The sequence below is a fragment of the Triturus cristatus genome, chromosome 4_1 (genome assembly GCF_964204655.1).
Source record: "Triturus cristatus chromosome 4_1, aTriCri1.1, whole genome shotgun sequence".
NCBI classification, from domain to species: domain Eukaryota; kingdom Metazoa; phylum Chordata; class Amphibia; order Caudata; family Salamandridae; genus Triturus; species Triturus cristatus.
Genome location: NC_140585.1, coordinates 1,121,165,361 through 1,121,182,088, shown reverse-complemented (window position 1 = coordinate 1,121,182,088; position 16,728 = coordinate 1,121,165,361). Strand labels below are relative to the sequence as shown.

The 16,728-nt window shown below is 45.1% G+C and overlaps 1 protein-coding gene across 1 annotated transcript in view; it reads right to left on the bottom strand.

The window, feature by feature from the left end:
* CPED1 (cadherin like and PC-esterase domain containing 1) overlaps window positions 1-16,728 on the bottom strand; it is a 269,952-nt gene that overhangs the window by 176,343 nt on the left and 76,881 nt on the right. The window contains 1 exon segment of the mRNA XM_085654157.1: window positions 2,653-2,753. Within this exon segment, the coding sequence (XP_085510283.1) occupies window positions 2,653-2,753 (101 nt within the window).

Here is a 16,728-nt window from a genome sequence, read left to right as displayed (position 1 = left end):
GGGCAAGCCGGAACAGACAACAATGGAGGGAGGGAGAGTGGGGCAAGCCAGAACAGACAACAATGGAGGGAGGGAGGGCGGGGTAAGCCAGAACAGACAACAAATGGAGGGAACGAGGGCAGGGCAAGCCAACACAGACAACAATGGAGGGATGGAGGGCGAGGAAACCCAGAACAGACAACAATGGAGGGAGGGAAGGCGGGGCAAGCCAGCACAGACAACAATGGAGGGAGGGAGGGAGGGCGTGGCAAGCCAGCACAGACAACAAATAATGGAGGGAGGGTGCGGGCAAGCCAGAACAGACAACAATAGAGGGAGGGAGGGCGGGGCAAGCCAGAACAGACAACAAATGGAGGGAGGGAGGGCAGGGAAAGCCAGAACAGACAACAATGGAGGGAGGGAGGGCGGGGCAAGCCAGAACAGACAACAATGGAGGGAGGGAGGGCGGGACAAGCCAGAACAGACAACAATGGAGTGAGGGAGGACGGGGCAAGCCAGAACAGATAATAATGGAGGGAGGGAGGGTGGGGCAAGCCAGAACAGACAATAATGGAGGGAGGGAGGGCGGGGCAAGCCAGAACAGATAACGAATGTAGAGAAGGAGAGCGGGGCAAGCCAGAACAGACAACAATGGAGTGAGGGAGGGCGGGCGGGGCAAAGCAGAACAGACAATAACGGAGGGAGGATGGGGCAAGCCAGAACAGACAACAATAGAGGGAGGGAGGTCGGGGCAAGCCAGAACAGACAATGACTGGAGGGAAGGTGGGCGGGGCAAGCCAGCACTGGCAACAATGGAGGGAAGGAGGGTGGGGCAAGCCAGCACAGACAATGAATGGAGGGAAGGAGGGCAGGGCAAGCCAGCACAGACAACGAATGGTGAGAAGGTGGGCGGGGCAAGCCAGCACAGACAACAATGGAGGGAAGGAGGGAAGGGTAAGCCAGCACAGACACTGAATGGAGGGAAGGAGGGCGGGGCTAGCCAGAACAGACAACAAATGGAGTGAGGGTGGGCAGGGCAAGCCAGAATAGACAACAAATGGAGGGAGGGAGGGTGCGGGCAAGCCAGAACAGACAACAAATGGAGTGAGGGAGGGTGCGGGCAAGACAGAACAGACAACAAATGGAGTGAGGGAGGGCGGGACAAGCAAGAATAGACAACAACTGGAGGGAGGGAGGGCAGGGCAAGACAGAACAGACAACACTGGAGGGAGGGAGGGCAGGGCAAGCCAGAACAGACAATAAATGGAGTGAGGGAGGGCAGGGCAAGCCAGAATAGACAACAACCGGAGGGAGGGAGGGCAGAGCAAGCCAGAACAGACAACAAATGGAGTGAGGGAGGGCAGGGCAAGCCAGAACAGACAACAAATGAAGTGAGGGAGGGCGGGACAAGCCAGCACAGACAACAATGGAGGGAAGAGGGCAGGGCAAGCCAACCAAGACAACGAACAGAGGGAGGGAAGGGGTATGCCAAGATGGACAACAAATGGAGGGAATGTGGGAGGGTGGTGGAAGCCAACACGGATAACAAATGGAGGGAAGGACGGTGAAGGCAAAACAACAAGGTCAACAAACGGCCGAAGGAAGAGAGGATGGGGGCAAGCCACCATGAACAGCGAGAAGAGGGAGCGTAGTTTGCGGCAAGCAGACTGGCAGGGAAAGAACAAGGCGGGGGAGATATAAACGCGACTGCCAGCTAAAAGACACACTCTGGTAGAGTGTTTAAATCCAACTGGACCAGAAACCCGGCCTGGAACTGACTGTGGAGCATTAGAGAATGGAATCACATAATGATACTGAATCATTTTCTTGAAGGTTTTCTCAGATGATATTGTCTCCCTTGGACAAAAGTAGCCCTTATGGTAAATATACCCTCGGAGGTGCATTCTCTAAGGCCGAAAGTCCACTCGTGGCTAGGACTTGGAGAGCTGTGCCCCTCTCGCTAGGACTTGGAGAGCTGTGCCCCTCTCGCCCTGTTTGTCGTTTTATGGCCTTCCCCTACACCAATCTATGAGTCCACTGGAGCTAATGATGACATTCTCAAAGTGCAACCAGATATATAGTTCAGGTGAAATACTACCTCTGCATAACAAGCTATGCAGACACTGACCTTAGGTGGCAGCTGATTGTAGTGCAGGGCTCACAAAACTGTTGGCCTTACTTTCCTCTGCTTCTCCAGGTATGAGCGAGAGAGAGAGTGTGTGTGTGTGTGTGTGTGTGTATGTGTGCGTGTGCGTGTGTGTGCTGTATGACTGGAACACTGTGTGCCGCACGAATGGTGACCTGCTACCTGCATGCACAAAACGTCGATTCCCGTTCAGGTTAAAAACAGATAAATCCTGTTTATTTTTTCAAGTATGATACCAGGGTGCTGAAGCTTTTTTTGTTGTGGTTCTCTAAAGTTGCTGATGCATGTGCAGTCCTGAAAGGGTATGCATTTTTGGAAAATTGTATTATTTGTTTAACAATTTCTGACAAGTTCCTGTATAATCTTATCTTTGTAAATCTGCTTGTTTTCTGTTTCTAGATTTAGGCATATTTTGAACTATGGGAAATATGTTTTAGGAGAGCTTGTGTTTCGTTCGATGAAAACACACGCATCTTTACTCTAATGCAAGAGGAATCGTTTAAGATCAAAGCAAATCATGTGTATACCTTCTCGTAAAGCTGCAGTTGTGTGAGGTTTTCTTTGCTTATGCAATTCATATTATGCTTCCTATGTTGCACAAAAATCAGATCCCACAGCTTATCCGCACCTGTAATATAAAAAAAATGTTTTATTCGGAAGTTTATTAACATATCAGGTATGAAAATATAGTTAAAGACTGGGGACAAATTAGATGATGGGAGTGGCCTCAAAGCTTTTAAAGCTGGGAAAAGCGACATAAATTATAAGGGAGACATACTTTGCTAAAGCTAATAGGTATTGAATGAAAAACCTACTAGGCTTTGCCAATGCTTTTTTTGTCCTAGATAGCTTACAAAAATGTGTGTGCATCCACAGTGAGCATGTTAAACAGGTTTGTAAAGCCTAACTAAAGATGGCCACCAGCGCTTAAATTGCACACAAAAAAAAATGCGTCAGCGCTCACATCACGAAGCCACTGCAGCTTCCAGCCACATTGCCCCTGTCATTGGGCCAGTGATAGTAATAACACAACTACTAACCATCACACTCCCACAAGTGTCACAATTTGGACTATTACAGGCACCCAAAGCTATAAGAGTGGCTTGGGCAGCAGATAATAGTCATTTCTAATGTATATTGAATAAATAATTAACTGTTGTTTTGGTCATCTCTAAATTAGCTACACAGCGCCACCTTGTGGAAGACTGTCAAAAGCGCCAGTGTTGACAATTAAGTGCCGGTGCTGAGCACTGGAAACCACTGGCTCAAATTAAGCACAGATGGCCACTAGGGTAGCTATTTTGGAGTGGTCAGAAAAACATTTTAAGATGCTGCTCAATCACAACTCCATAGGCAGCAAAAATAAAATAAACAACTGGGATGGGGCAGCAGGGCAAACTGTGTAGGGGCAAAAATGGGGGGCAGGCATGAGATTCGGAGAAGGATAGGCAGGGAGAGGGAGAGCAAGAAATAGAGAGAGAGAGAGAGAGAGAGACAGAGAAGAAGCAGTCCCTGCCATGCACTGAAAAGCTATCTACTCAGGATCAGGGAAGTGGGACGGACATCAATGCTATCAATATGTGACCAAGGTGCTGACCCAAAACTCGCTATAAGTATACAATATGTATTAGCCAGTACCTAAACATATAATGACTGGGTGTTTCTATGATATTGTATTGTGGGCCTGCCAATGACCAAAAAACGGATTGGCTAGAACTTCTCTTTAATTTCCTAAATCTATGTATATACACCAGGAGAATTAGAATTTTAGGTATAGGATAGCTTCTTTAATAGATTTCAAAGTCCTAATAACTATGACACGCGTAGGTTGCACATATAGAACCAAGAATGTTTTGTCAATTAGCAAAATAGTGTGAATTTAAACCTTTTTTGTGAACCAGGCCTAGTAGATTTACTATTAAACATGCGGTTCTGTATTTCAGGATCTTCTTAACATGGACAAAGGTAAACCCACAGAATTGATTATATCACTAAATATTTCAGCCCTGTAGCAGAGCAGCCTAAGGTTTTTTGAGCCTTTTAATCACACTGTTGCCCAGATATACTATAGCTTTGTTACAGCGCTAGTACAACACAAAGCAGTGCAAAGATGCAGCAGTGGCTTGCTTCTGGCGCACAAGTTGTTTTGCATGGGAAAGGCACCCATTTTACAGCATCAAGTTCACTTTGCATTGCTTTGCACAAAGAGAGCATTAGTGGTGGCGGGTCAGTATAAATCCCTATAGGAATTGACACAAAGCCCAATCAACTAAGATTGTCTCACCCAACTTTGTGTCCAAAACTAATGCCTAGTGGAAGCACACACAAGCAAGGGGGAATGTGTTGATGTCCCTGAGAACTGGCACATTGCATCTGTGCTGCAGTGCCCAAAACATTCAAATGCGCCTGATCCCTTTGCAGGTGTCTATGCATAGGAAACTGTCCTGGAACAGAATGCCTCATGTACAAATCCTAATTACGACCATAACCTCTGTGCTGTGGCACACAGCTGTGCTTTGGGCAAGGCAAAGGGTTTGTATGTCAAACAGGGGGAAATACAAGCAGCAGGCCAATCTTTGAAGATATGGGGCTGTACTGTGTTTCCCCTTTGCTCAAAACAGCACCGTTAATTTGAATGCTGCAATGCATTGCATAAAATCTTAGTAAATCTGGGATTAATTCCCCCCTGAGCAAGTATGTGGGGGCTAAACACACATTAAGGAACTCTATTTATTTCTAAAAATGAATTACAGTGCACATTAATGTAGATGTGTCACGACTCAGTCAATTATGGCCATAGCAGTGTTAAGGCTACTTTGGATTTGGTTTTATGAGCCTTTTGGTGGCTAGCTATTCATTTTGATGTTGAAAGAATATGTATTTACCTGCCATGTTTGTGCTTGGCATAAACCTTTACATTCTAAGCCTTTGGATTTTTGCAGCTTTTTAGGTGGGCATTGAACCATGGCATACAATCTCGACATTTGTTTTACTGATCTTCCCCCTACTGAAGAATATTGTGTGAAAATGGTGGTGGTAGATACTTTTGTAATGGTGGCCAGTTTTTCTTTATTCAAAAAGCTATCAAAAGCTGAAGAAATGGCTCAGTTTTTTGACAAAAATATTTTTCATCTTCGTGGTTTACCTCATAAAATCATTTATGATAGAGGTACTCAGTATCTATTACACTTCTAGAAGACAATATGAAATACGTTGGGAATAGAATAAGTTCTGTCCTCTGGTTATCATCCTCAACACAACGGACAGACAGAGTGAACTAATCAAAGGCTGCAGTAATATTTGCAATGTTACTGTATTGCCACTCAGAATTATTGGTTTTCACAACAACCAATGACGAGTTTTATTATACCAATGCTCATCTTAGTACTACTAAGGTATCACCTTTCTGTTGCATGCAAGGTTTCTATCCAGGGTTTTTTGCATCACCTCGTCAAATAGATCCTTTAATTCTAGCTAGTACAGAATGTTTGGTGCAATTAAAGGACATAGACAACTTATTTCAAAAAGCTTTACATCATTCTAAAATAATGCCGAAGAAGGATTCTGACTTCTTATTATATTGGGAAGAAGGTTTGGTTGTCTTCTTCATTTGTTCTGGTTCATACATTGTCAGTTATGTTTCACCCATGATGCAATAACATATTAAGTTATTCCTTCTGTTTGTTGTAGTCACTCCATTTCCGCTGCACCTGTGAGAAGGTCCCGTCGTGGGTAGAGGATGATTCCAAGCCTGTGCTGCAGTAGCCGACTACCAGATTACCGAATGGCACACAGAATGTCAAACCTGGCTTCTTCTTTGTTGGATCATGGACACCGTGTGTTCCTGGGGGAAGGCAGAGCTGTGCCGTATAAAGTGCTTAATCCAAGAAAGTAGTCTCTTCAGTGGCAATCCTAGGAACTTCCCAATCCACGATATGACAGAGTTTCTTCATCTGCAGTTAGTTTTTGTTTACCGATATAAAAGGCAGCACTTTGAAAGTGGGGATCCATTGCATTCATCGAGCTCAACGCCCCCTTGCTATTCATTTTTGTCCTTGATTTTTCCCAGCAGATTTGGACTACCTGGGAATTTTTCTTTCTCTGTTGCCCTATTAGCTTTTGCTATTTGTACTGTTAATTTTCTTCCAAGCAATTTTAGACCAACTCAATTTTGGATCATATAAATCTGAAACCTTTATTGTGCGTGGGCATTTTCTCCTTCTAGATGTCAGAGGGAGTTTAGTGCCTTGCTATTTATCAGTCATCATCAACCAAGATTTACATAAATTGCTGAAGTAGGTTTTTTCTATTGTGTATAATATTCCGTGCAAGGTGGCACCATGACTACTGTGAAGAGTCACCCTTTCTTCAGGCATTTTCAAAGGACACTCAACAGACCTAAATCGCATCCAGCTCTTGACACCATGTCAGACTTAGAAGTAATAGGAAAGATGTGAGTTGGAAGTAATCACTCAATGCAAAGGATCAATTGCCATTGTCAGGGATTATTTTCTACAAGAAGAGTGAAAGCATCTTTGGGAGTGTGTATCATAGTATGGATACCGTTACAAGACTTGAGGAATGAGAGTGTAGTGATTTGCCAGGCACATGGTTGCCATATGACTGGCCTGAAACAATGAATGGGAGTAATTCAGATGATAATTTTGGATGTATGAAGTTAGAACACAAACTATTACAACGCATACCTTTACAACGTGGTTTTTTTTTTTTGATAAACAAGTTTTATTGTTTTAAACAGCACAATAACAACAACGTGGTTTTTACAACGCAACTTCCAGTATAACGCATGCCAGCACAACACAAGACATTACAACGCATGTTCCATTACAGCGAAAATTACTATTCTAACACCACTGGGTGCTTACCTCAGGGAAGGTGCTGGTCAGTGAGGGATATGTGTGTAATGGCATGCGGTGTAATGGAACTTGTGTTGTATTAACTGTGTTGCAAAGGCATTGCGTTGTAATGCCTGAGTTGTAATGGATGTTTCCCAATAATTTTGCATACCTTCAGCATTTGCCCCTGCTAGAGAAACAAAGCTTGGGGTAAACATAAAGTGTGTTCCCCTAGTTTATCTGTTTGTAGGTATGTGTATGTTAGTTTGCTGGCAGGGAGAAGTAGAGAGGTGAACAGAGATACAATTGATAATAAACATGGAGAAATATTAAATTACCAGAAAAATAAGTATAAGGTAAATGCTGATGCATTATATATGTAACGTACATAGTCGCTTATGGGGGTAACTAAGATAAAGTTTAAAAGGAATGTCCGGAACTGTACATTTTCCTAGTCAATACTTGCATTCAAGGGGATACCTCAAATGCATTTCACAAGAGGAGCAGAGCATTATTCAGTTTCCTGGAAAATATTAACAAAGTTAATTCATGTGTTTTCGAAAATAGACAGTTCTCCACTTTCTAGGAATAAAGTTATAAAGTCAACACAGATGCAATTGAACAAGATTGCTCATACCTGGGATAACAACACAGGGAAGCCTGGGGTGCATGCTAAGAGTTGCTAAATTAGATAGTTGTAGTAAAATTTGAGCCTTTGATGAATACAGGTTTGATTTAAAAGGCACACAGCAATTGACCTTGCGTTGCTGACGGTGCCTGAAAAGAAAATCCTTTGTGTTTTAAAAAAGCTCCCATATAGATATATGTTCCAAGAAGTGAAAGTCCCTTGTAAGATTTGTAAAATGTCAGAGGACAAAATAACTACCCTAAGCCCCTGCAATGACGAAGGTCTTTGGTTTGCTTACTCGCTAAACTTACTTGGAAATAATGGAGAAGCAAATTTAAAATGGTGAGACCTTATCAACCAATTAATGCCTGACATCGCCATTTCCCCATGGTGCATCAGCCAATGATATATATTTTCAAACGTTTTACCATTTACCTCAGACACCATTACCTGGAGGATGCCTTGGCAATGGGACCCCTAGGATGACTGGGACACAGTGGACAAATGCAGAATTAATGGAGCCAAGGAATCAGAGAGGGGTAGGGTGGCCAACTGGCATGGGTGCAAATTCAGGACGGTGAGTGTAAAAATTCAGGCCAAAGGGTCAACATTCAGGAAAAGAATTCAGGACAGGAGGTCAAAATTCAGGATAAAACATCGGGACAAAAGGTACGTTTTACAGACACATCAGAGGAGGTCATGGAATAGTATATAAGTAAGCCCATCCCTATCCAAACATATTCAACCATTTGCAAACCTATCCATCATGTATCCTTTCATCCATCATTTCACTCATCCATCCCTCCATCCACCCTTTCACTCATCCATCCCTCCATCCACCCTTTCACCCTATCCATCTGTACACTCATCCATCAACTCTTCCACCCATCCATCCACTCCATCCAGCCATTTACCCTTTCACCCATCCAACCATCCTTTCACTTACTCATCCATCCACCCAGTCATTCATCTTTCCACCCACTCACCCTTTCTGTCATCCATCCATCCTCCCTTTCTCTCTCCATCGACCCTTTCACTTAGCTATCCTTCCTTCCATCCATCCACCCACCCATCCATCCATCTACTCATCCACTCATGAATCCATCCATTGACCCTATCACTCATCCACCCTTTCACTCCTTCACTCATCTATCCATCCTTTTGTGCATCTACCCTCCCTTTCACTCACTCATCCATCCTTACATCCACCCCTTTTACTCATCCATCAACACATTCACCTGCCCATCAGCCACCCTTTCACTCATCCATCCATCCTTTCACTTATCCATCCACTCTTTTACCCATCCATCTACCCTTCCACCCATACATCCATCTATTTACCTTTTCTCTCACCCATCCTTCCACTCACTCATCCATCCATATATCCTTTCTCACATTATCCATCCATTCACCCTTTCATTCATCCATTCACCCTTTCACTAATCCATCCAGCCATCTATCTATCCCTTCACTTACTCACTTGCCCAGCTTTTCATATTAATTATGAGATGAGCCTTTCTCTGCAGAATTGCAGACAGAAGAGGCCCATCAATAATTTCACCCTTGCTGTAGATCCTAAAGTAAGGGGTGGGGGTAGGGTTCACTATGCCCCTGCACATAGGCAATCTGAAAAAGAGGAAGTCATAAGTCATGCATGATGCACAGTGCCAGGCCATGTGGTGACTGTGACATGGTGGTGTTTCCAGGGCTTTAAGAGGAATGAAAAAAAGTGGGGGGGGGGAGGGGGGGGGGGGTTCGCGCCAAAGAGGGTGTTTGATGTAATTAAGGGTGTGACTTAAAACACCCAAGCCAAAAATCTGCGCTTAGTACAGTGTGCCTCCCTACTGGTATTTTGCCTCTCCTGTCATTGTATCCAGATATATAGCACAACAAGTAAAGTTACACCTACAACAAGCGAGAACTATTGGCTTTGTCAATGGTTGTTAGTTGCATAAAATAAAACAGCAGCAACTATGTTTTTTTTAAATATAATATTGAAAATGCATCAGTTCTAAGATGATGAGACTGTGAAAGAACTCTAGCCCCATCTTTTTAACTTGTTTCACCGTCTTCCATCTGACAGAATGCCCTGCCCTAGGCCGAGGCTGGGGGAGACCCACCCAGGGGCGTAACTCAGGCCCACACAGCCCCCGCAGTGCGGGGGCCCCCAAGCTCCAGGGGACCACTCAGCACAGCACTTCGGCCAGAGAGCTCCTGAAAGAGTCCGGAGAGGGCCCCTCCACGTACCTTGCAGGGGGGCCCCCTCAATTATCGTTACGCCACTGGGCCCACCACATGCTTTGCAGCCCACACTGGGCCATTGTCATTCTGTATGTGGCATAAAGAATGATATAGGGTGGGGTGGGGCTGCTCTTGTGCTACGAGGATGAGTGCAGGCGGCCCCATCAAGGAGTTGAGGCTTCATGCTGTGGAACAGTGCTGTTCCCTGCAATGCCTAAAATGATGGACAAAAGGCATCGGTAAAAGGGACCCTCACGGACAACGGACGTGAAGTTCAAATTACGGACGGTCCGTGAAATTTACGGACGGTTGGTCACCCTAGAGAGGGGCATAGATAGGTAGGTCAAATGTGGGCTTGATGGTAAGTGGGGACAGGAAAGGTGGGGCAGGCTGACGCAGTTGCAAATGATGCTGGGGAGTTTCTCCAGGGCAATCAAAGACTGAGCCAAAGGACGCATTCCAAAGCATGGCCGGAAGTCAGGGGCTCCTGACCCTACTAGCCAGTCCCCACACGGGTTCATAGCAATGATCCATGCAAACATTGGGGGATGAGGGAAGGGCAAGCCGGAACAGAGCCAATCAAAATGAGGGGGCATATCGATGAGTAGGGAAACTGCAAGGTTCAGGTCAGTATGGTTAGAGGGGGGCGGGTGCATATGGGACAAGTGAGACGGGGGAATGGAAGGGTGAATAGGCAGTTGTCCAACCCCATTGGAACAGGGGGCAACAGACGCGCAGAGCAAACGGAGGGGATCACATGTGTCGGCCACCATCTCTTGACATCCAATGCTACAACATGTAATGAGGTCCCTATCTCTAGACAGCACTGCACCCATGGACAACAAGGGCAGAGAGGACTTCCTGCAAAACTGGAATATTGCAAGGTCGTATGTCGTCACTGAAAGGCAAGGACAAAGAAACATAAACATGAACAGTTCCAAACCTCTCGCAAATTAAGACGAAACTTTTGTATTGAGGGAAAATAACTATTTATGAAAACAAAGGCAGCCAATGCGGTTTCCGTAGAAACCGCGGAGAGTGCACCAGCGGAATTCTTCCACCCGACTCGCCTGGAGCAGGAAGCTCACATGCTGAACAGCGAGAAGAACATCTGCTTCGCATCTCCAAGCAGGAAGAGGAGCCCTCGTGAAAGCAATTTAGTTTCCTTGGCCCAACAGTGAGACAATTAGGTGTTTGTTCTCCTTTTCAGAGCAAAACAACACACTAGAGGGGCAAAGAGATCATCAGACGCCAAGATGCTTTTATACACTTTATTCAAAACTGTGATGAAACAAAGACAGACCTCATATACCATAAAATGGTTGCTCTCACCGTGTTGTCTATATGTTTTAAAGGATATGTTTAAGTCCGACCCAGTAATAGCGCCAAGCACTGCGAACCACATTTAAACCATATCGCTCTTTTCATATAGTGAGGGTCTTACTGGCTTCCCCCTCAGTGCCTGGTGCTATGTGAGGGTCAGAAACCTCAATCTGTACCAAATGACTGAAGTATTAAGGAAGATTTGTGGGATGGATATTCCGCAGCGTGCGCGCATGCAGGTGTGTCAATCACTGTGAGAGGGTGAAGGTGTTTGAGGAATCTTCAATGGCACACCACGAAGCTTAGCTTTATTTAAATGCTTAAGGATCGTCATCTACAAAAGGGAAACCCAAAACTAGCTGGCAACAAATCAGGGATGCAGGAGCTCAACCCACCCCAGCCGGGCGAGCTTCCCTGCAGGGCCTTCTAGCCGTTCCACATCCCTTCCACCTTTGTCAACACAGGACACCACAGACCTTCTTTGGTGTGGAACTGGCCGCAGTTTATTGTATTTCTTTCACCATGCTGGGTCAGAAATGATCACAAAGTCATCAGTCATTAATGTGCACCAAGCATGCAGATATCCTGAACATCAAAAGATTAGCATATTCTAAACTGGTCATTCAGTAGTCATTCATCATCTTACAGTCATAAATCGCTCCTTGGTGGATCATAAATCACTTTGTCCATCACCATAATTCATCGTATATCACAGCACTTTTCTCAGTGTTGAGCACCATAGCTTCTAGGCTTCCGTTGCTACCGATGTCTGGCGTTCGCGGCCCTCTGGCCGAGCCTGGGCTACAAGTGCTGTGTCCACCGTCTCTTGGCCCTTTGTTTGTCCTCCGTTGTCCCTGCTGGGAGGCATCCCAAGGACTCTGTCCGGCAGTTCCTCTTTCTAACCTACTGTGTTCTTATTGGCATTTATAGTTGCTGTCTCCGCTACGCTACCAGCGGTTCCACGACTGTCGTCAGCTCTCCCAGTCACTATGTATAACTGCTCCTAAGAAAAACCTACCAGCTTGAGCCTCCCTACGATGTTCAGAAGGAATATATCCATCCTGGCCCCGAATAAGTGAACCTTGTCCTCTGCGTAGTAACCCTTAAGGAACGTCATCTACAAAAGGGAACTGAAAAACATGCTGGCCACAATTCCGCAGTGCAGGAGCTTTACGGAGCTGTCTGCTCTCCTTATAGTTCGGTAGATGTCTGCGTTACCCCACCCTCAAACCAACAGAAACATGTGCAAGATGCTCCTTTTACATGATATCTTTCGGTCCATGACAGCGATGAGTTTTAAAGTGTGTTTAATGGGATGACAGTATTTCGGACACTTGCAGCTCAGGAGGGTGATCTATGACAGGTGATGAACGATGGGGCACAGGACTTTATGCATAAAATCCTTGACAGGGGGACAGCCCGCAACTTTCTGACATCAGTTGATGTCAGAAGGGATCTCACATTGCGCTCCATTGATGATTCTGAAGAAAGAGGTGGTCCTTGTTAGGAACTGATCATTTGCCTGGGGTTGTATTACACAACCAGGCATTCATTTTCCACGCGTGTCCTTAAAAACGCGGGCGGAACAAAGAATGCGTCTGAAGCACGCTTTCCATTTACAACGCAAGTCGTTACAAAAACTTGCCATAGTGGGGTGCTGGACTTTGGAATAGTATAATTTATTATTCCAACTACAGTCACCGTAACAGTAGGGAAAGAGTTGGACTATAAAGTCGAACGCCGCTTGACCTAATGCATGTCGTTGTAACGACTTGCGTTGTAAATGTAATGCGTGGTTCAGACACATTCGTTATTGCGCCCACGCTGTAAAGGAAACACATTGTTTGGCCATCATTGTATTTGCTGTTTCCGTTTGCCTAAAGCATGGACCCATAGATGTTAGTCACAATGTAAGACTGAGGAGCTATTGAGTTCTTTCGTCTGGTTAAAAAAAGTCTAACTGACTCAGATGAGTTGAAGGATCCTGGCTCTCCTCCTGTCAGCATAAGAATTCATCTTTCTTTCAGTGAAACTCACACCTCCTGATATGGCGAGATCAATGACTCACTTCTTTGTGGAGTATATGTTTTTATCTTCCTCCCAAAAAGCGTTTCCGCCAAGGATTTCCCAGTTGTTCTGCAAAGTGTGCTTCTGCAACCTTCCAGGGTTTGACAGAGGACCTGACATATATTTTTACATAAGGAGCTAGTGGTGTCCCTGAGGCAAGATGTTACAGAATTGTTCTAAATTCTAAATGAACACCCAGTCTCATTGACAGTCATAAAATGGGAGGCGTTCAAGCCACTGACATGGGGGAAGTTTAGGTTTAATTTATTTGCATAGTTACCAAAAGCAATTGCAATACAAAAAATCAATTCATAAAATCATTAATACACATAGTAATAAAATTACACTGCACGTTCATATCTGCTAAAAAAGGGTCCTTTTCGAATTCTGAGTCCTAAGAAATACCTCTCATAAAACATTCCATTGATACTTCACTTAGAGGCGGCTACATAGTCTATTCCGCCGCTCCTTACTCAGGCATTTTTTTCCACTTGTCTCAGAAACTTCACCAGACAACAGTTCAACTGTGGATCTACGGGTGCAAACAGGGCCAACACTGCTTGTCTGATAGTGCATATCCCTCGTTGGTTAAAATGAGGTTTTAATAGTTTTTTCCTGTCTTCCAAGTGTGCTTTACGTGAGCGTAAGAGATGCAACAGATCTTGTGCTGTGCCCCATAAGCGGCAGTTGGAGCCCGCTTTCTCCCTGAGTGAGTAAGGGAGGTGCTGAATTCAGGGTTAAAGTCCTAATCGATACCTTAAAAACGTAATTTTAGTTCTTTAACGCACCCCAAATCAAAATAATTCTGAGCAACCGGCTCTATGTAAGTACCTAGAGTCATCATTCTTTAGCTCACTTCACCATCCCAGTTCAGACACAGCTTTATACAAATCAGTCTTGACCCTGTGCCTCATGGGAACGGTCCAGCCCGAATTGCCAAGCCATGTCTTCCTTGGACCGGAAACAAGCATCCTGGGACCGGTTTCAGGGTAACACCCCTCATCAGCCAGGCTAGCTTGAATCCATTGGCAAAGTGAGCAAGGGACCCATGTCTGGGCATACCCTGCCAACTTAGGGTGAACAAAGCAAACACAATGATATATGCCCCTGTCTTGCCAAGGTCTGTTTCTGTATGCCAAATTCTAGCCTGATCTGTGCAGGTGAGGTGTATTTGGGCAGGCTGAAAATAATCCTATAAACTGTTGTAAACGTGTTGTCTAATGCTTTCGAATCCCTACCCCTCTGTGCTTCACAGCCGTAGGTAATTGTTGGAATGAGTTTGGCACATATCACCTGAACCAATGGCATTATCAATAGGCCGCTCAGTTTGGAATTAAGGTCCTTTAACGATACTGCCAGGGCGAGGCCTTTACGTCGGATGCTATTTTCTGAGCAGTAAACTGGCCATTTTTGTCGACAACCTTGCCTAGATATTTATATTTCTATGTTGATTCAATATGTGTGCTGCCTCAGAATCAGGTTGGGGGTTTCTTTAAGTTTTTCTTGATCATCATAGTCCTTGTTTTTTCCAGGTTGATAATTAGGTCATTTGCTTCGGAATATTTCTGCCTGGTGGTAAGAAGATGTTGTAGACCTACCTGTGTATGACTGATCGAGACTATGTCATCCGCATAGAGGAGGCCTGGTAATACCAGGCCACCTAACGGTGCATGTGAGTTGCAGGCATTTATTGCCGGAACAGGATCTGCTAAAAACAGATTACCATGACATGGGGGAGGGTCATGACTAATGATAAGGGCGAGAAGAGGGTGAGAGAAGCTGAAATAGTTGCTCTAGTGGCACTGCTAACATAGCTGGAGTACAGGGTGCTGCACTCAGGGGAGTTGCCCCTCCTCCAGGAACTGGAGGCAGCAAAGGCTTAGTAGAATAGCCTTGCAGTGAATATGGCCAGACACATTTGGATGGCCTTGCAGAGTAGACTTTATGCATCAAGGGACAAAATGGGCCAGCTAGTAAACTGGTTGACAAGCAAACAGCAACCCTCCAGAATAATTGAGTGGATAAAGGGCCTAGATATGGTGTGGTAACTGAGGCTAAGGACATTGTAAACACTTTCATGGCATATTATAAAGCCCTGTATGCCCGTCAACCTGTTCCAGAAGTAGAATGTTCAAACCTACTTATTACTGACCTCCCTGTTAGAACGCAACATGCTTTAGACCGAGAATCCTTTGGACCAGCCAACCACACCAGAGAAACTCAGTGAGGCAATCACAGAGATGCACTCAGGATAAATGCCAGGACCAAATGGCTTTCCAGTAAGTTCTACAAACAATTTAAATCTGTTGTGACTTCCCCACTTGCTGACCCTATTTAATGAGGCAATCCAAACAGCTGGTTGCTCTGGGACATGTGGGATGCCACAATGGAAATCCCAAAACCGGGGAGATCCCTGGGGGACTGCTCCTTCTATCGAACCATATCACTCCTCAATATCGAGACCAAAATTCACGCAAGCAGGTTGATAAAGATATTTTTACCCAGTACTGCCTCAGATGCTTTCAGTGGCCTTTGACCAAGCACCTGGACCTTGAAGGCTCACTAGTGGTAGTCCTCCGCGACTTTAAGAAAGTACTTGACACTATCAAGTGGGAATTCCTATTGCAGGTCATGTTCAAGATGAATTTGATCCTCGGTACCTGGCATGCATCAGGACCCTCTACTCAGAGCCCTAGAATAAAGTGAGGGTTAATGGAGCGATGCCCAACCTCTTTCCCATTGAAAGGGGCACGGGTCCGGGCTGCTCCCTTACCCCTTCCCTCCTGTTCGGCCGGCACCAGACCCAACTCCACATGCTGTTCAAATATAGTAGGCACATTCACTAATGGTCCCATATTAAACGGTCACTGGCAGTAATTCTGGGTTAGCCTCTTCACCTTACTCCCAAAATGACCTTTCTAGCCTCACTGGAAAAGTGAGGAGGCTTCTGTAGCAGTTGTACATTCCTGGGTCTGGGCTGTGTACAGCCAATAGGCACATAGCGCCCAGATGGAGGTGCAAAGAAGCACCAACTTGACATGAGTGACCACGGGCATGGATCACTGCACCCTCTTGTGGAAAGAAGTGTACAAGGCTATGGATTGCACCTGGAAATTTTAAAAGGTATGGGGGCAGCCCAGGATCCAGATCTCTGAAACATAAATATATTACCTTGCCAGGTCCCACCAAGCACTTACAGTTGATAATATAGGGACCCTCTCTCCCCTCTTCATCCACCCAGAGAAACAATATATGACGAGTATGATGAATAACTGTGGAACGTGTCATTAACCTTCCCTCTTGGACTCGATGAGGTGAGCCATTTCGGAGTGGGCACTGAACAAATAGGAGTCAGATAACACTGCCCTTACCAAGGGCCTGATTTATATCTTGGAGGTATGCATACTCCATTGCGACGGAGTATGCATACCTCCAAGATAATAGTTCATCCACCAAATTTAAAAGTGGGAGAAACTTAGTTTTAATTA